This window comes from Sphaerodactylus townsendi, linkage group LG01 (assembly GCF_021028975.2).
Source record: "Sphaerodactylus townsendi isolate TG3544 linkage group LG01, MPM_Stown_v2.3, whole genome shotgun sequence".
Classification (NCBI taxonomy): domain Eukaryota; kingdom Metazoa; phylum Chordata; class Lepidosauria; order Squamata; family Sphaerodactylidae; genus Sphaerodactylus; species Sphaerodactylus townsendi.
Window position 1 is genome coordinate 31,020,159 of NC_059425.1, and position 19,397 is coordinate 31,039,555.

At 47.2% G+C, this 19,397-nt stretch overlaps 1 protein-coding gene across 2 annotated transcripts in view; it reads right to left on the bottom strand.

Annotated features, from left to right (window-relative positions):
* Positions 1-19,397, bottom strand: part of CHRNA2 (cholinergic receptor nicotinic alpha 2 subunit) — a 38,697-nt gene that overhangs the window by 5,231 nt on the left and 14,069 nt on the right. For both annotated transcript variants that reach the window (XM_048516714.1, XM_048516722.1), the window contains 4 exons: positions 9,412-9,563; positions 7,109-7,153; positions 5,905-6,014; positions 1,497-2,586 (listed from right to left, as the gene is read on the bottom strand). In XM_048516714.1, coding sequence (XP_048372671.1) covers positions 1,497-2,586; positions 5,905-6,014; positions 7,109-7,153; positions 9,412-9,563 — 1,397 coding nt within the window. The remainder of the gene's footprint in view (positions 1-1,496; positions 2,587-5,904; positions 6,015-7,108; positions 7,154-9,411; positions 9,564-19,397) is intronic.

The following is a 19,397-nucleotide window of genomic DNA, read 5'->3' on the forward strand; positions in this document are numbered from 1 at the left end:
TTCCCCCTTATCCACATGTCTGTTTACACACTCAAAGAACTCTAGTAAGTTTGTAAGACAGGACTTGCCTCTACTACAAAGCCATGCTGACTCTTCCTCAGCAGAGTCTTGCTTTTCATACATGTTTAATGAATTTTTATCTTTAATGATAGATTCTACTAATTTACCAGGAACAGATGTCAAACTGACTTTGGCCTGTAATTTCCATGGGTCCCCTAGACCCTTTCTTAAAGATTGGTGTGACATTGGCCCATCTTCCAGTCTTCAGGGATGGAGCTACTGATTTCAGGGATAAGTTGCATATTAATGTGAGAACATCAGCATTTCAATGCTTGAACTCTTTAAGAACTCTTGGATGAATGCCAATCTGGGCCAGGGGAGTTTGGTAGCATTTAGTTTTATCAATGGCTGCCAGAACTTCTTCCTTGTCTACCACTATCTTCCAGCTAGTTCCTCAGTTCACCTCCTAAGAAGCTTGGTTCAGGTGCAGGAATGTTCCTCACCTCCTCTTGGGTGAAGACAGATGCAAAGAATTCATTCAGCTTCTCTGCAATCTCCCTGTCATCTTTTAGCACACCTGCTTTGTTCCCTTCATCATCCTAGCTTGGGCCCTACCTGCTTCCCTAGCTGGCTTCCTGCTTTTTTGATGTACTTGAAGAGCACTGTTTGTTGCTTTAGTCTTGATGTTCGCAGCCCCATGCGTTCCTCATAATCCTTTTTTGCCTCCCTTTACAGCTAACTTAGCTTACTCTTTTTGCCACCATTTTGTGTTCTCTCTGGTATTCTTCATCCAGTTAAGTTGGACTTCCATTTTCTAAAAGACATCTTTTTTTTCCTAATAATTTCCTCAACCTCCCTTGTTAACCATGGTGGCTTTCTTTTGGACTGGGCGCTGCCTTTCCTAACCTGCGGAACACATTCCAGCTGAGCTTTTAAGACTGTGTTTTTAAATAACCTCCAAGCACCTTGGACATTTTTGACTCTCTTGATTTTCCCTTTCCCTTGTCTACCACTTTCCCTTGTCTACCATTGATTTTCCCTTTCAGCTTCCTGTGCACTATCCCCCTCATCTTTGAGAAATTTCTCTTTCTGAAGGCGAATGAGTAGTTGTCACTTGTTCGCATGCAGAGATACTGAATCTGACAGCATTGTGGTCGCTGTTCCCTATCGGCTCAACAACACTGACTTCCTGCACCAGGTCCTGGGTCCCACATAGAATTAGATCTAGGATCACCTCTCCCCTGGTTGGACAAGTTAGACAAGTTCTTGAAGGACCAGCCTAGTGACTGCTCTTAATCAAGGTTGAACTGCCATAGGCAAAGGCAGCACACCTGTAGAGTCTCAGATTCTGGGCACCAACAATAGAGTGAAGCCATTTCCTGTTATGATGGAATGGTTCTGAAGCTACCTGGCTGACCTCTGTTGGGGACAAAACGCTGGATGGGATGAACCACGATTCCAATCCAGCGAGGCAATTCCAGCAGCCAGTGACTCACCGAAAAGTCTGCGTCCTCAGCCCGTAGGTGGTTGGCAATGTAATGCACTCCTTCCAGGGCCTTTAGGATACTTGGAGACAGCTGCAACCCTTGCTCAGATGATGGCAGACTCTCGATTTTGGTAGATGGACGCTGCACCACTTCCACAAATCCCCTTCCCAGGTGACGGGCACAGGTATACCGGTAATGGAGGCAGTGGTGGTGACAAGTGCCTTGCAGGGGCAGCCGGCCAGCATGCACCCCCTCCTCGTTGCTATCCTCTTCATCTTCCCACTTATCATCAACATCTGTCTCCAGCCAACACCGTGATGTGCTCAGATTGGCAGGGGGCATGTCGTACTGCCCGATCACTTCCTCGCTGGCCACCTTCAGTGACGGGGCAAGCACTGGCGGTCGTTTCATGAACAGCCAGCGGGGGATAAAATCCAGGAAGACGGTACGGACCCAGTGGGGCATCTTGTGGGTGCTGGGCGAGCGGTGGTGCACATTGAGTACGAAGACTGTGATGACGATGGAGAGCGTGACGAAAATCATGGTGAAGAGCAAATACTCGCCTATCAGTGGGATGACCAGAGAGGTTGATGGGATGATTTCAGTGATGAGGAGAAGGAAGACGGTGAGGGACAGCAAGACAGAGATGCAGAGGGTGATTTTCTCGCCACACTCAGAGGGCAGGTAAAAAACCAGAACGGTCAGGCAGGAAATGAGGAGGCAGGGGATGATGAGGTTGATGGTATAGAACAGCGGCAGCCGGCGGATGATGAAACTATACGTGATGTCAGGATAGATCTCAATGCAGCAGTCATATTTCTTGGTGTTGTAGGTGCCCACGGCGTTGATAATGGCCCACTCCCCGCTCTCCCAGTAGTCTTTCAGATCCACGTGGCGCTCCATGCTCTCCAGGTCAATCTTGGCTTTGTCGTAGGTCCACGACCCGAACTTCATTTTGCAGTTCTGCTGGTCAAAGGGGAAGAAGGTGACGTCAATGCTGCAGGAACTCTTGTAGATGGCTGGGGGTACCCACTTTACGCTGCCGTTAGAGAAGAGGTGTGCCTTGGTCATGTGGGTGACTGCAAATTCCCCGTCTGCACTAGAAGAAAGAGGCAGGATGTTAGCAGGAAGGGACAACAAGGCTGCAAAGCAACTGAAAGACTTGTGTTGCTTCCAAAGGTCTATCAGGGGGAAATGGCACCTGGAGACAACCCCTTCTCCAGGCACCCCCTGCCATGCTCGGGGGTGGGGCTACCTGCCACCGAGCCCCAACCCCCGGCCTCTCTGCAGGCTGGCAGGGCCTGGGGAGGTCTGCATGGAGGCCAGAGGGTGGGGGCTCGGGGGCTGGGCTGCCTGCCACCAAGCCCCACCCCCTCCGTGCAGGCCGAGCCCTGCCCCCCAACCCCCAGCCTTTGTGCAGGCCAGTAGGGCCTGGGGAGGCCTGCACGGAGGCAGGGGCAGCGGTTTGGTCACATGAGGGTTGGGCGCCCAGTTCCCCCCCCCCCCGTGACCAAAAGGTGTGCATCCAGGGACATGGGTGACCCCATATCCCTATAGGCCGTACACCTCTGGTCACTCCAGATCTACAGAGTTATGGCAGCATCAGTTTTTTTCAGCTAGAGTCTACTTCCTCAGAGGCATGATACGGTCTCTTAAATTGATGGGTATGAATATAGCAAGGAAAGAAAAAAATGCGTGTATCCGTTTAGCAAAGTGTGATTAAGCAACACGAGTCATAGCAGCAACCCAGCTCCAGTGGAAGATGCTGTCAGTCACTGTTCTTTCCTGTTTGTACTTATTTCTACCTCATGCCAATTAAGAAAAAAAAATCTCCAAATGTACTATTAATCGAGAGGTGAGTTAGGGTAGTTTCTGCATGTCTGAGAAAGAGCAAAACATGGATGGAATTCAGCTTCCCAGAGAACGCATTGTAAGGCGACTCTGTGCCAGCAACAAAGTTAAACTAGATGCCTGCTTCCATCTCTTGGATGATACACACAAGATCAGTCCTTGGAGTTCCAAAAGCCTGTGCAGGGTTTTGTGTCAATGTGTTTGATTCTAATTGAAAGGTATTATGTGGATTTTCTTCTTGCTTTCAGAACTATAATTGTAGTCTAGAACTGGAGAAATATTGTAATTACCCATGACTACCACTTGATGGTAGCAGAAGTGCAAGAAATGGGAGGAAAAAGAGGCAAACAACCCACCTTCCCCCCCCCCCCAATAGTTTGTTGTTCTCTAGCCAACTGAGAATCTTGCATGAGAAATTGTCCAGCTAGGCGCACTCACTTCCAGAGTCTTGCATGACTATTTCCACAAGTCAGTGTTTTTCAGGCATTCTCTCCAAACGTGCTACTGTCTCTTGTGACTGTCTTGAAGAAGAAGAAGAAGAAGAAGAAGAAGAAGAAGAAGAAGAAGAAGAAGAAGAAGAAGAAGAAGAAGAAGGAGGAGGAGGAGGAGGAGGAGGAGGAGGAGGAGGAGGAGGAGTTTGGATTTATACCCCACCTTTCTCTCTTGTAAAGAGACTCAAGGTGGCTTACAAACTCCTTTCCCTTCCTCTCCCCACAACAGACACCTTGTGAGGTGGGTGGGGCGAGAGAGTTCCGAAGAACTGTGACTGGCCCAAGGTCACCATGCAGGAGTGCAGAAACAGATCTGGTTCACCAGATAAGCCTCTGCCACTGAGGTGGAGGAGTGGGGAATCAAGCCCGGTTCTCCTGCATTTAACCACTACACCATGCTGGCTCTTACCAGATGTTGCCATTTGTCTGCTTTTCCTCTCTACTTCCCCCTTTTTGAACCAATCCTCATATTCAAGAATATGCCCAAATCAGGAGAAAAAAACTGGAGCAGGCAGTGTTTGCTCATGGCCACTTCTTTGTGCCATGCAAGAACATAAGAAGAGCCCGGCTGGAACAAGTCAGCAGCCCATCATGCCCAGCACTAGCATCACGACTAGCATCATGTCTAGTGGATAGATGGGTGTTTCTGGGAAGTCCATGACCAGGTCATGAAGAAGTCAGGTCTGCACTGCTGCTGGTCCTCAGCATTGTATGCAGAGGTAGACTGCCTCTGAATATGGAGGTATCATGGCCAAATGTGATCGGACTGCTCACATGTAGTGTATTTGTCTGAAATGTACACAAGATAGATGAATCCTCACATCTCTTACAAAGAAAGCCATTTATACATGCATACACATACATATCCACACATGCACACACACACACTTTCAGCAAAATAGCTGCTCTAAATCTCCAAGTTATCCAGTTCTCCCAAGCACATTGTTACATTTTAGTATGAAGAGTGGGAGCTTATTTATTTATTCAAAACACTTCTATGCTGCCTTTCCACCCAAGATGACGAATATCAAAACACTGATGGGGAGAAAAGCTGCCAAGTCACAGCTGACATATGATGATCGCTTGGGATTTTCAAGGCAAGAGTGGAACAGAGGTGGTTTCTCATTTCCTGCCTGACTCTATGTGGCAACCCTGGACTTCCTTGGCGGTCTCCCATCCAACCCCTAACCAGGGCCGACCATGGTTAAGCTTTTGAGATTTGATGACATCGGGCTATGACCTGGGCCCTACAGGAAAGGCATCAAAATGTTAATTTAAAAAAATGAAGCAGCATTTAACATAAGGTATCTATAAAACCTTTGAACACATGAAATTGCCCTGTGCTAATGTAACCCCCATGCTCAGAATGGGTTGACCCAGAAAGGGGTGGAGACTCGAAGCAGCAGAAGGCTGCAGAGCTCATGTAGTTTGGAGGAGACAAGGCTACCAGATTCGGACCTTGATTTGTATAAGGTAACTGCAATGTAGTTGGGAACTAGTGGGAAGGTAATTGTTTATTTTTGCTATGTTGTAAATGTTGGAGTTTATTGTTTCAGGGGTTTTTTGTGTTTATAATGGGTGAGAGTTCTCCTGGAAACCTTCATCATGTTGAATCCTGTTCACCAAGCCCTTGGAGTCTTCAGGAGCCAACCCACTTGCAGGAAGAATTGGACTTGGCAATATCAGAAGACTGTAACTAGAAGAACTTGAAATGAAACCTGAACAGGACCTTGAAGTGTGATGTTAAATGTTGATGTTTGATGTTATATGTTTAAAAAGTAAACCATTTTGTTTTTAAAATTTGTTGTTGCAAACTCATTCCAAGTTCTGCCCCACAGAACCCATAGATAGAGGTTACACTAAATTAAACCATTGGCCCATGGGGCATGGCGTACTTTGTTCTGACTAGCAATGGCACTCCCGGGTCTTCAGCAGAAGGAGGCTTTTCCAGCACTGGGGTCCCTGAGAACCTTTAACTGCAGAGGCTGGGAAGGGAACTGGAGAACTCTTTGTTACATTTTCCCCTCTGGATTTATGCATTGGCACAACCTTGCCACATACTTGTGCACACCTACTTGTTATATAGTACGATGTCTGGGATCCAGATCATCTCGGACGGCACCCGGATTGAAGTGACATTGTCAAAATCAGCGGGATTCCATTGCAACTTGTAGTCATTCCACTCCTGGGGAGGTCAAGAGATTATTTTTAATGATCCCTGATTCAGATGAGATTGATGTAGTTCAGGGGCGAGGGGTGTGTTCACGCTAAAGTAGACCTTACAGCTCACTCATCCTGTGCACATTGACTCAAAGTTACATTCCACCCATTGAAAGCATGTATAGCCCTGCCAGAGTGTACACAAAGACTTCAAAAGGCCGGAAGGAACAACTTTTAGGCAATCCCAGAAAAACTAGTTTGGAAGAGTGTGAGCAGCAGGTAGACTTGTGGTAAGTAACATTTTAATTAATGTCATAGATTATCATGATATACTGTGATTGAACACCAGAGCGCACAGAGGATAGCAGGATATGTCTTGGGGTTAGCCAGCTATGTTCACGGGAAATCTGGGGCAGGAGAAACAGCACTGGAAAATGGTGTCCTCCCTTCCAAGGAATTAAGGAGGGAGAAAGGGAAGAGCCAACCTACTTGCTGTCCTGCCCACACCTTGCGTAGCTCTGCCAGGCGCTTCCATCCACATGGCTTAGCCTCACGCAAGAGAGTAATTTCAGGTGGCTGTGGTATGGACAAGTGCTACCATTGAACATCTAGCAGCATCTGGGACTTCACGCCCTCTGACCCTCAAACTCACCTCACATGGCTCAACCAAGCTTAGGACATCCCATACAGCTCTGCAAAACTGAGCATGTCCATCTGTCTGGTCTGCCTGGTCTGAGCACATCCATCCATCTGCCATGTACAGTTTGCCCAGGCAAGTGTTGCCTCCTGCCAGCTAAGAGAATGGGCATTGCCCTTCTATCCCCCTGGGTTGGACTGGCACAGGTAGGGAGGCCATCCGCCCATTAGGGCTTTTCCCAGTGGCTATAATGGTCATTCTTCCCTGTCCCTCTTTTTGGGACTCTCACAGTGCAATCCTAAGCAGAGTTATACTCTTCTATGCTCACTGACATCATGACACCACTTCCAGTTTTTGCTGTGAGTGTCATTCGGCTCTGGTGTGATGCTGGCACACGTGTCCTGCCCCAGTGTGACCTGGCAACCTTCCCTTTTCCCCTCAGCTCCAGCTTTGCTTGAATGTGTCCTTCCCACTTCACTCACCTGTTTCAACCAAACATTGGTGGTCATCATTTGGTTCTTCTCATCCTTGATTGGTGGAAAATGTGGAGAAGCAGAGAGAAAGCTTTGATCAAAACAGACTGAAAGGCAGAAATAAAGACAGTTGCTATTGCTACTGGGTTGCACCAGAACCCCAAGCTAAGTAGCACCCTCCATAAGCCAGAGCTAGAGACCCATCTGAGAATGGCTTCCACTGACCCGAAAGATGGTGGCATTTCCATAATATCTGGTGAGGAAACTTGTCTTCTGTCTGCTTTCTGATGGGTGCAGTTGGTTTTATCTTTGCATCTTGTCTCAGATCATGGCCCACAAGATACTTTTGAACAAAGTACCAAGACACCCCCCCTCCTGTTGCTCCCTCGTACTGGTGTTCTGAGATTTACTGCCTCTGAACATCAGTGACGAAGGGAGGGGAACTGTGTCCAGGGCATGAGCTGCCCGCATGTCCCTTCCCGCCCCCAAAATGCCCCACCCCCAAAATGCCCTCGACATGTGATGGCAATGGCGGCACCCGGGACAAACCGCTCCGGATGTCCCCATTGCCACTACGCGTCTGCTGAACATGGAGGTTCCGCTGAGACACCATGACTAATAGCCACCGATCGACCTAGTCTCCATGAACTTGTCTTATCCTCTTTTCAAGCCATCTAGTCTAATGGCAGCGAATTCCACAAAACAACAACATCATTGAAGAAGCAGAATGGAAACATTTCTCTAAAACAGTGGCAAAGCAAGAAAAGAATCCGGTAAAAAAGAAGTGGGGGGAGTTGTACAATGATGCTGTTAACAAGATACCTGGGCAAAGAGTAAAGTATTCAGCATGCATTTAAAAGCTAACCAGCCAGGTGCCAGGGAAGCCATTGTGGGAAGGGCGGGCCACACTCAAGGCACTACAGAAGAAGGCTTAAGACATTGCCTGAATGAGACAATCAGCTGAGTTAATGTTTTTTATTCAGACCAGCCAAGTAAAAGGGGTCTGTCTGAAGTATTTCCTGAAGACACCCCCAAACTTCCTGAACAGTCAGTTCATTTGCTATCCATTCAATCCATTTCTCTCCCAGCATTATTTATATTTTTCTTTATTTAATGGCCAGTATCCAGAGACATAGCAAGGGTGAAACACGCCCGGTGCCCCCTCTGCTCCCACCATGCCCTTGCCACACCCACACAGGGGGGCCCGCTCGGTGCATCACCCCCCCCCGTCCCCTTGAAGCTTCACCTCTGCCAGTATCCTATCACTCTGCTGAAAAAGGCTGATCCCTTCCTCAAGGCTAAGGAGAATTCCTTCAACTTCAGTGGTTCTTTCCCCGTTAGAAAGGGACAGTTACATTGGGAATGCTCCAGCTTAAGGCAGGATGCTGTTTTCTGTTTCCTCCAGAGATTGTGATCTTGTTTGCCATCAAGTCACAGCTGACTTAGGGCAACCTCATAGGGTATTCAAGGCAAGAGATGTTCAGAGGTTCCTGTCTCTGCGTTATGCCCCTGATATTCCTCAGATGTTTCCCAATCAAATACCAGCCAGGGTTGAGGCTGAGAGTGTGTGACTGGCCCAAGATCCCTCAGTGAACTTCCATGGCAGGGTGGGGGTTCAAACCTGGGTCTCCCAGATCCTAGTTTGACTTCTTAACCTCTACCACCATGCTGCTCTCATTAAAAAATACCACAGGGGTGGAAAGTGACATCAAGCCACAGCTGACTTATGGAAACCCAATAGGGTTTTCAAGGCAAGAGACTAACAGAAGTGGTTTGCCATTGCCTTCCTCTGCACAACAACCCTGGCATTCCTTGGTAGTCTTCCATCTGAAGAGGGATATATATTAGGTCAAATCACATCTGACTTATTGTGACCCTTGGTTGGGTTTGCAAAGCAAGAGACATTCAGAGGTGATTTACCATTGCCTGCCTCCACTTCACAACCTTGGCATTCCTTAGTGGTCTCCCATCCAAGTACTAACCAGGCCTGACCCTGCTTAGCTTCTGAGATCTGATGAAGTTGGCCTAGCCTGAGCCATTCAGGTCCTTACCTAGGTGACCTTATTTAGAAATAACGTGATGATGTCAGGATACTGTGCAGCCAATCAGATTTAGTACGAAATAACATCACAGAGCCCTCAATATGTGAGTACCTTTCTTCTTTCTTTCCCATGTCTTCCCACCGATTGTCGAGGGGCTGTTTTTATGGAAACAAAGTTGGTTGCAAAAAGACAAAAACAAAACACTCCCCCCCCCCCCTTTTGGCTCAGCCCTCATGAGGACAGAGCGTTAGTATCAAACGGTGTACATACCACATCAATCAGCTGAGCAATGGCTAACCCAAACCTGACGATAACAACATCTGAGGTATTGGGGACAGGCCTGGACCACTTGTTGTAGGCTGTGAAAAGGTACTTGAAGAGTCGTTCTTCAGCCTGGGTTTGTGTCCGGCCCAGGGCAAAGCCTAAAACAGATGAAAGCTCAAGAAAGGAGTCCGGGAAAGGAATTTCACCGACAATCTATAGTATACCATAGAGTTTGCACTGTCATGCAGGGATCTGGAGAAAATGTAATTTGCAGTTATAATTCCAGGGGAACAATTGGCTCCCCCTGCAGGTTGGCATAACAACACTGATGCCCTGTTTGTTGGCAAGAGAGATACTTTTGCTTAGAAAGGCTGAATGGACTTGCTCCTCAAAAAAGGCTGGGCTTGCGTTGTTTTCTAAGATGGCTGCCAACTGAGGTCTTGTGAACTGTGATTAAAATAAAATCAAACACTTTGAAGTGATGGTTTGCAGTAGAATCATAGAATCATAGAGTTGGAAGAGACCCCAAGGGCCATCAAGTCCAACCCCTTGCAATGCAGGAACACACAGTCAAAGCACTCCTGACATATGTTCATCCAGCCTTTGTTTAAAAACCTCCAAAGAAGGAGACTCCACCATTCTCTGAGGCAGTGAATTCCACTGTCGAACAGCCCTGATGGTCAGGAAGTTCTTCCTAATGTTTAGGTGGAATCTCTTTTCCTGCACCTTGAATCCATTACTCCGTGTCCTAGTCTCTGAGGCAGCAGAAAACAAACTTGCTCCCTCTTCGACATGGCATCTCTTCAAATATTTAAACATAGCTATCATGTCCCCCCTTAACCTTTGCTTCTCCAGACTAAACATCCCCAGCTCCCTAAGCCTCTCTTCATAGGGCATGGACTCCAAACCTGTTACCATTTTTGTTGCCCTCCTCTGGACCCATTCCAGTTTGTCAATATCCTTCTTGAATTGCAGTGCCCAGAACTATTCGGGGCTATTCAGATTCATGACCCTTGAGTTGTACACACACACACACACACGCACGCACACACACACACACACGCGCACACACACACACACCCTCTACAGCATCTGGAAAATAGATCAGCAAACCACAGGAGATCCCTGCCGCATCAAGTCTGTGGATGGCCAGTGTTTCTGGCACTGTGTGATAAAATAAGATACTCCCATACTAGCATAGCATGGAAGCAGCAGAGGAATTCAGAATCCAATTCCGCAGTAGAGGCCCACCAAGACCAAAACTGTCAGCCAAATTACAACTAGTGATCCTGCCAGTTTAGGATGTACAGAGCCTCTTTAGCTAATGAGGTGGCTGTTCTGCCAACTTGGCTGTTTCTATTCCAGGCCATATATTTTATGGGTATTCAAAGTCTGACTTTGTGCTGTGAAAGGAGATTCTAGTATTTGCAGACTCACAGAGATGGAATTTTTGTAGTGAACACGGCTCGCCACATTTTCAGTTCCTTCTTTTTGTGTGATGGTCTCTCTTTCTAGATACTGCACTAAGTTTCAGTCGGTACAACTATTGTCAGGGAACCAGAGACCTGAACTGAGGACCTCTTAGTCCAAAATGTGGCCTAAAGGAATGGTTCTCAAACTTTCTGAAGCAAGGCCTCCTTCTAAACTTACTCAAGTTTTCAGGGCCCACTTGCAAAGTTGACTCCATGATACTTTCCCCTGCCCAACATAAAACACAAGAAGCGCACATCAAGTAACACTGGGCATATTTTCATTGTTCCTTTTTAGTGTTTACAAGCAGGGGACCTGCAAGGATTTGCACAGGGCAGTTAATTTTCCCCTTCTCCACTATTTCCTCTTTCCCAAAGCTTTTCGCCTTTTCCTGGTTCTTCTCCTTCCCACCAACCAGCCAATCTACCTTTATATCCCACTCCCACCCCCATATTCTGGTTTCCTCCTTCCTTCCCTCTGGCAGTCTATCCCTGACAAAAGTCTGGCCAAGTTGTGCAATGACAGCCATGCTCCAAGCTAGACCCAGTTGCGCAGTGAGGAACCTGCAAGCTTTTTTCCTCCTGCCCTTTCCAACTGCCAAATCAGAGCCTGTACTGGACCAGGGCCTCACGACATTTTAAAACTGCTGTAAAACGATGACAGCAAGCTCATGGCAGCTACGAGTTTGCAGTCACTTTTAGTTTGGCTCTGTATTTATTATTTGCCTCAGTAATATCTCAATTTTCTTCACAAGGAACCAAAGAATCTTACATCATTTTCCTCTCCTCATATTATGCTCACAATGAGCCTGCATGGTAGGTTAGGATGCGATTGCATGACTGGCCCAAAGTCACGCAGTGAGCTTCCATGCCAGAGTGGGGATTCAAACCTGGGTCTCCCAGAACTTAGTAAAGAACTCTAGTCACTATGCCACATTGGCTTTTGTGGGGTGAGTACTTCAGTCTGGGTGAGTCATGCAAGTCTTGTGGGTTCAAGAAGTCTAGTAGTTGCTGTAAGTCATGGCCCCAATGAATCCTCAAATGCCAAAATAGCCCTGGAAATGGCCCTGCCACCTTCCCTTGCCTCTTACTGACAAAAGTCAAGGCTTCAACTAGCAATACTCTTGTGGTTGCCTAGCAACATTCACAAAGGGCTCTGCTTCTATTATTTGGGAGGAGGTGTAACACCCAAGTGGTTTGGGGGTTTGTTTTTACTTTTTTAGTTCAGATTTTTCTGCAAACCAGGAACATTTTTTTCGAGTTTATAGAAAGACTTCTCTTGTCTGCTTATGGATCCAATCTCCAGATTTAAGCATCCACGTGTTTGGTGGTGCAGAGAACTAGATATATTGATGCTCATCCAGTTTATTTTCATACCTGCCTACAAGAGAACTGTAACCCACCCTTCCCAAACCACCCTTTCAGAACTACTAGCTTCCCAAACTCTAAAAGGAACAACAGTGTAGAACTGGCAGTTAGGATGAAATAGGCAGTTAGGATGAAAACTTTGGCAGCTCATATAAACACTTTTGATTGGGTCAGCCTTCTGGTCAACAGAAGAGAAATTCCTATCATGAGCAGTACAAGGACTCCTAGCTAGAGCACAGGCCCTCAGTCTTGTTCCTAACAAAGTGGCCCCCTGATACAGCTTTGCACTGAAGCCTAGTTCCTCTGTCTTTGCTGGTAATGCTGTTGCTTGCTTGCCCTAAGTGTATGATCCAACTGACCTTATTTTCTGGTCTTAGTCCCTGATAAATCACTGTTCCCATTTTATCACTCTAGGGGATTCCTTGTTAAAGTCTTGTTCATGTGCGAAGGGCTGAAGCAGTGTTTCTTTTGGACTGACACTAAATTGTAACATGGGCTCTCCTTCCCATTTCAGCTATATACAATCTCATAAGTTAAGGAAGAAGAAAAATCTGTTATACTTCTAAAATGTCTTAAATGTGCTATGTTATAGTAATTGGCTTATATAGCATGGGAACCTTAGGCTTATAGCTTCCTGAACCATGGGGAAGAGAAGCCATTCCAGCCCCCACCTTACCCCAACATACTCACTTCATCTTTGGGCCTACGGTTGCCAAACTGTACCTGGCAATTGATGGAGACATGGGTCAGGAACCGGGGGGGGGGAGGCATGGGGCGGGGGGCATGATACCCTGTGTGCCACCAGGTCACTTCCTGGAATAACTCAGACAGAGAGTTGCTCTAGGAACCACTGGAAACTCTTTGGTAAAACTGAGAGGAATCTCTCTTGAGAAAGTTCCAGAGTTTCAGTGCCATGACTAACAAGGATGCTGCATTTTAATGGGGTTGATTTTAACATATAGAGCCATATTTAATGATTATTTACTGATTTTATCTGTGCTCTATCTATTTGTTTTGTTCACCACCCTGAGACCTTTGGGGGAGGGCGGTTTATAAATACAATAAATAATAATAATAATAAAGGTCCTCTGCCAGGTTGCCACCAGCCTAAACTTAGAAGGAGGAGGCAACAGGAAACTGGAAGATGATCTCATTGGTTTGGTATGTTCATGAGGTTTGTATTTATTTGTTTTTATACTTCATTTAAAGTCTGCCTTAATCGCTGAGACTCAAGGTGGATTACAACAAAAAATAAAGCAATGAGAACAATATAATACACTAGGGAATATTGTACATGGAAGCCCATTTTGGTATATCTATTATTTTAAATCATGACTTTGCTTTCTTATTTAGGTCTGTAATAAAGAAAAGATGGTGAAGATGGTCAAAGTGTTTTAATTATATGACTATGGTGGATTCTGCACAGCATATGTATAATGAGTTGTAGTCATTATAAAGGAACATTCGCATGGGTGCCTTTCACCCATTCAGGCAATTGGAGCGCATGGAAACAATCCGGGCTGCTTTTGTGCCTTCGCACGGAGGCACCTCCCTCCCTCGCTCCCTCCCTCCCTCCCTCCCTCCCTCTCTCTCTCTCTCTCTCTCTCTCTCTCTCTCTCTCCCTCTCCCTCTCCCCCCCTCTTTAATTTTCTGCAACACATGCATAGCTGCACAGGCATACAGAACTGAACCCCTGCAGCCATCGGCTTGCCCCACGATCTGATCAGCTGCACATGCATAGCTGCACATCTGCAACACACAACAGAAATGAAAAAGGAAAAAGGACCTTTCTGCAATGGCTGGCCAATAAGGAATATGTTGCTGTTGATCGATATGGCGGTCATACTTGCTGCCACGGGGGATAATGTGCTTGGGGGACTTTGTACACTGTTGGGCGCTCAGAGAATCTGCCCACAATGTGCTGGGTGACCTGCACAGAATGGCAGGTGGGCAGATTCTCCCTGATAGTGAATGGCATGGAATTTAAAGTGAATATGTGGAAGGGAGGAGAACAAAGTGTCTCCTGTCTGTTGTGTTTGTGCAGGAGCATCTCCAACCCGGAATTCTGCAACAGGATTGCTGGTTTAGTGGTTTTTGAAATTCCCGGGTTGAGGGGAATAAAACAGGCCAAACTTATTTTGGGAATGGGACCTGTGCAAAGTCCCCTGCAAAACCGTTTATATAACATCCCACACCCATTATATTTGGCCTAGGTGAAATCCAGTTGTCATTTTTTAATTTGTCATTGCTAATAATGTGCTATCAATGTTCTTTGCATTTTTCTTAGCATCTGCTCTGCACTTAGGTGCCAGGCAAGCAACAAATTGGAATAAATAAATAGACAAAGGTCCTTAGAATAAATACTCAGAGGAAAGGAAGCAAACAATTCATAGACCAAAGAGACTCTTTTCATGCACTCCGCTCCCTCAAGCTGCTCTGTGTGAGACTGACAGTTTGGCGCAAATTAAGAGTCTGTCTCCTCACAGCCCAAAGGAAGCCTTTGCTTACCCAGCCTCATTTGTTTTCATTAGCGCTGTTTGACGAGCAGATTTGTTGTGTAAATAGACGCCGCTCTTTTGCTCTGTGAGCGGATCTGTCTTTGGGAGCAGCAAAGAATGTTGCCAGGAGAGGTATTGTGCCACCTCTGCTGATAGAAAGGGGCGAGAGTGATTCTCTCACCAGCAACATTTATTTTCTGTAGATATTTATACTCCAGTTCTCTTCTCAATGGAGACTGAAAGTAGCAGGGGTGGGCACTGAGGACTAGAGGCCTTCTCCAGTCAAGTCCTGGCATAGGACTTGGAGGACCCATCCAACAGCCCAGTAGGAGGGATAGGGGAGGAGGGAATCACTGCCCCTCCTCAGGGAGAGGCCAACAACACCCAGAGAAGGGAGGCTATTTGGACCTTTAGAGGCAGATTCCTGGGAAAAGCTGAGAGGGAGAGGAGAGCGTTACTAGAGCTGTGGTGTTGGCAGGGGCGTAACGAGGCAAACTGGAGCCCTGGGCAACACCTGAGTTTGATGCCCCCCCATGGGCGGCGGAGCTCCCCCGTCCTCCTCCCCTGGTGGCTTGTGGCTTCCCCTCTCCCTGCCAGCTGAACTTAGGTGCCCCCCCTTACCGGAGAAAGGGTGCGAGATGCGGGCGGGCGGCAGTGGGCAGCAGCGGCATCCAGGGGAGAGCGGCACAGTCAGTGGGTCGGCCAGGTGCACGTGCACCCCTGACTGCTAGTCCTGCCACCCCACAAAGATTCATCTGAGGACGCAGCAGGGCTGGCAAGTGGCGGAGCACAGGCAGCAAGGCTTGGCGGTTCGGCTTAGCCCGATCCACAGATTGGGCCGAGATGAGCCGATTTGGATGCACTTGGAGGGCCAAGGGCCGGAGCCCACTCCGTCCGAACTATGCGCGATCCGAACTTGCGGTAACATCTGAGATTCTTGGGTGCGTTTTTATTTTTTGGTGTTTTTTGCGTTTTGGCCTGCAGGGGGCACATTTTTAGATATCGGCACCAAAGTTTCAGAATATCATCAGGAGACTGTCCTGATGATACCTCCCAAGTTTGGTGCAGTTTGGTTCAGGGGTCCAAAGTTATGGACCCTTAAAGGTGCAGCCCCCATCTCCTTAGCTCCCTTTGGAAACAATGGGGGATAGGGGCTACCTCTTTGGGGGTCCATAACTTTGGACCCCCTGACCCAAACTTCACCAAACTTGGGGGGTATCATCAGGATAGCCTCCTGATGATACTTGAAATTGTGGTGCCGATATCTCTAAAAATGCACCCCCTGCAGGCTGAAATGTGAAAAAACACCAAAAAATAAAAACGCAGGAGCATGCCCTGCAAAATTCCTGAGCCCTGGGCAGCTGCCCACATTGCCCAATGGACATTACGTTACTGGGTGTTGGGGAAAGGAATAAGGTGACACAATCCCCCTCGTCTCCATTCTCAGGCCCACGGAGACCTGCTTGAGACACCCAGCAAGATGGCTGAGGGGAAGCTGGAGAGGGACCACTTTTTGCAGTAGCAGCCACCCTTGCTTTAACTTGGCATGGATGTGGCCAGATTCCACAGCAGTCCTTATACCTGTGATCTGAGAATCCTGTCTATGAAGCAACAATTTTGTTACACCCAAAAGGAAGAACTTTCAGAGGCTGAAGTATGAAATCTCTTTAGTCCAACAGGCCAGACTCTGTCAGGTGGTATTCCGTGCTTCCCAAAGGTGTACCGCCTATGGAGACATGGGGACACCCATGTCTCTGGGCGTACGCATGTGGGTCACATGGCTTCTCCACCCCATTACTGCCACCTTCCCCCTCCATCAATGGAGAAGGCTGGTCTCTTGTGAAGCCTTCACATATTTCTTAAAGGGGCAATTTTCCAAAGATTGCTTAAAGGGGAAAGGACTTCACACTGAGTTTCAGTACTTTCCCCATTAAGCAATCTTTGGGGAATTGCCCCTTTAAGAAATACATGAAGGCTTCTCAAGAGACCAGCCTGCCCAGAGGGTGAGGGAAACTCGCCCCTCAGCTGCTAGGCACTGGCAGGGAATCAGTGGGGCGGCAGTGGGGGGCCATCGCCGTCTCCCTGCCAGAGGCGTTTCTCTTATTGGGCAAAGTGGGCAGTTGCCCTGGGCGCAGCCCTATGGGGGGGCGCAGGTTTGTTTGTGGGGTTTTTTGTATTTTCAGTGTTTTTCCATTTTTGGCCTGAAGAGGGCGCAGTTTTTAGGCTAGCAGCACCAAAATTTCAGGGATGTTATGGGAGACTCTCCTGATGCTATCACCCAGGTTTTGTGACGTTTGGTCCAGGGGGTCCAAAGCTATGGACTCCCAAATGGAGTGCCCCATCCTCCATTGTTTCCAATGGAAGCTAATAGAAGATAAAGGCTACATTTTTGAGGGTCCATACCTTTGGACCCCCTGAACCAAACTTCACCAAAACTGGGATGTATTATCAGGAGAGTCTCTTATTGATACCACCCAGCTTTTGTGAAGTTTGGACCAGGAGGTCCAAAGCTATGGACTACCAAAAGGGTTGCCCCATCCCCCATTGTTTCCAATGGGAGCTAATAGGAGATGAGGCTACACCTTTGAGGGTCGATAACTTTGGACCCCCTGAACCAAACTTCACCAAACCTGGGAGGTATCATCAGGATAATATTTTACTGATACCACCCAGGTTTTGTGAAGTTTGGTCCAGGGGGTCAAAACCTATGGACTCCCAAAGGGGGTGCCCCATCATCCATTGTTTCCAATGGGAGCTAGCAGAAGATGGGGGCTACACCTTTGAGGGTCCATAACTTTGGACCCCCTGAACCAAACTTCACCAAACCTGGGTGGTATCATTAGGGGAGTCTCCTAAAGATACCCTGAAAGTTTGGTGCTGCTAGCTTAACAATTGCACCCCTGCCAGCAGGCACCTCCCAAATTTCCCCAGATTTTCCTTTTAAATCCCCTCGCCTTTGACATGGCTTTAAAGGGAGAATCTGAGGTCCGAAGTTTAAACATTGCAAGTGATGCTGTTTCAGGGTGGGGGAGAATCAACCCCAAAATAGCATCACTTCCAATGTTGTTTAAACTGGGAACCCCAGATTCTCCCTTTAAGGTAGATTTAAAAGGAGAATCTGGGCTCCCTAGTTTAAACACCATTGAAAATGATGCTGTTTGGGGGTGGATTCCAGCATCACTTGTTTAAACTAGGGAGCCCAGATTCTCCTTTGAAACATTGAAAGTGATGCTGTTTCCCCCAATTGGGGGGACTGGATACAACACCATAAAATGTTTTCATAGCAGTAATAAAACATTTTGAAAGCATTTTGAAAATGTTTTCAAAATTATTTCTGCTGTGTGGCATGGCTTATTGCTGTGCTCAGATTTGTGAGTTGGGGCATGTTCTATAATGTGATGGTGACTTTGAAACAACCTGGTGTAAAAAAATCATTGCTTGGTCACAGTGGGGGAGGGTGGCTCCCCATGGGGGGACGCCAAACTCCAGTTTGCCTAGATACGCCACTGGGCGTAGCTACAAGAGGGGGTGCGCGTTGCATTGGGCACGCACCTGAGGGGGGCATCAAACTCAGGTTTTGCCCAGGGCTCCAGTTTGCCTAGTTACGCCACTGCTCCCTGCCTAGCAGTCGGAAGGCGAGGGAAACTCGCCCCCCGGCTGCCAGGCAGGGAGGAAGGCTGGAGCCTCGCTTACTCATGAGTAAGTGGGGCTCTGCACATGGGGGGGCGCCCAGAGGGGTTGTCTCCAGGCGCCATTTGGCCCCAGTATACCTCTGGTGCTTCCTCTAAAGACTGAAAGGAAGTCTGAGCATGTAAACATTTAGCTTTCACTGTCTGTGGTTTGCTTTTGCCTGCCATTCTGCCTTTGGTTCACTACACTGTTTCCTCAGCTTAGCAGTACGAATAAAAAAAGTAATTAATGGCTTATATCCAACAAGATTTTTGAGCTTTCAAGCATCAAAGCTCCCTTGTCAGATACAAGATATTTGACTCTCAAAAGTTTTTACCCTGGATATCTTGCTGGTCTCTCGGGTTCTAACTGGACTGTTCTACTGCAGACCAATGCAGCCTTCTTCTAAAATTATCTTAATGATTTTATGTGCCTAACCATAGTTTATGGAGTGACCTGCATTCAAAAGATCACCTTAGCTATAGTTGGATTAATAATTTCATGATTTTGTGTGGCAGATCTAAACCGAGCGGATGAGTTTAATTCTCTTCCCGCTTTCTCCATTTCATACTTTTGATCAGAGTGAATGTGTGTCTTTAATTTGCTGCACAGTTTCTGTGTTTGTACAGTGTATCCAAGTCACACTGTCAGTCTTCATCTAGAAAGTGACGGTCTCAATTACTGTGACTGTTCAGCTCAGACGCATCATGTGAGATCTGGCATCAACTCATAAAGATTGACACAAAATCATAAGATTTTGCTAACACCTCGCGGCATCAAAGGCAGGAATTATGGAGAAAAGATGATTCCTGAGAAAAGACAGGGAAGGAAGGTTGAATCCTCTCTGGTGCCTTTCCAAATCAGGCCCTGATCTTGTCAAACTACTCCCTTCCCAAACAACGAAGGATGTCAACTTGAAAGAGCACATCTTCTCAGAACAGGCAGTACTCCCATCATGTCACAGCAAAAGCCATCAATGGCATTATGG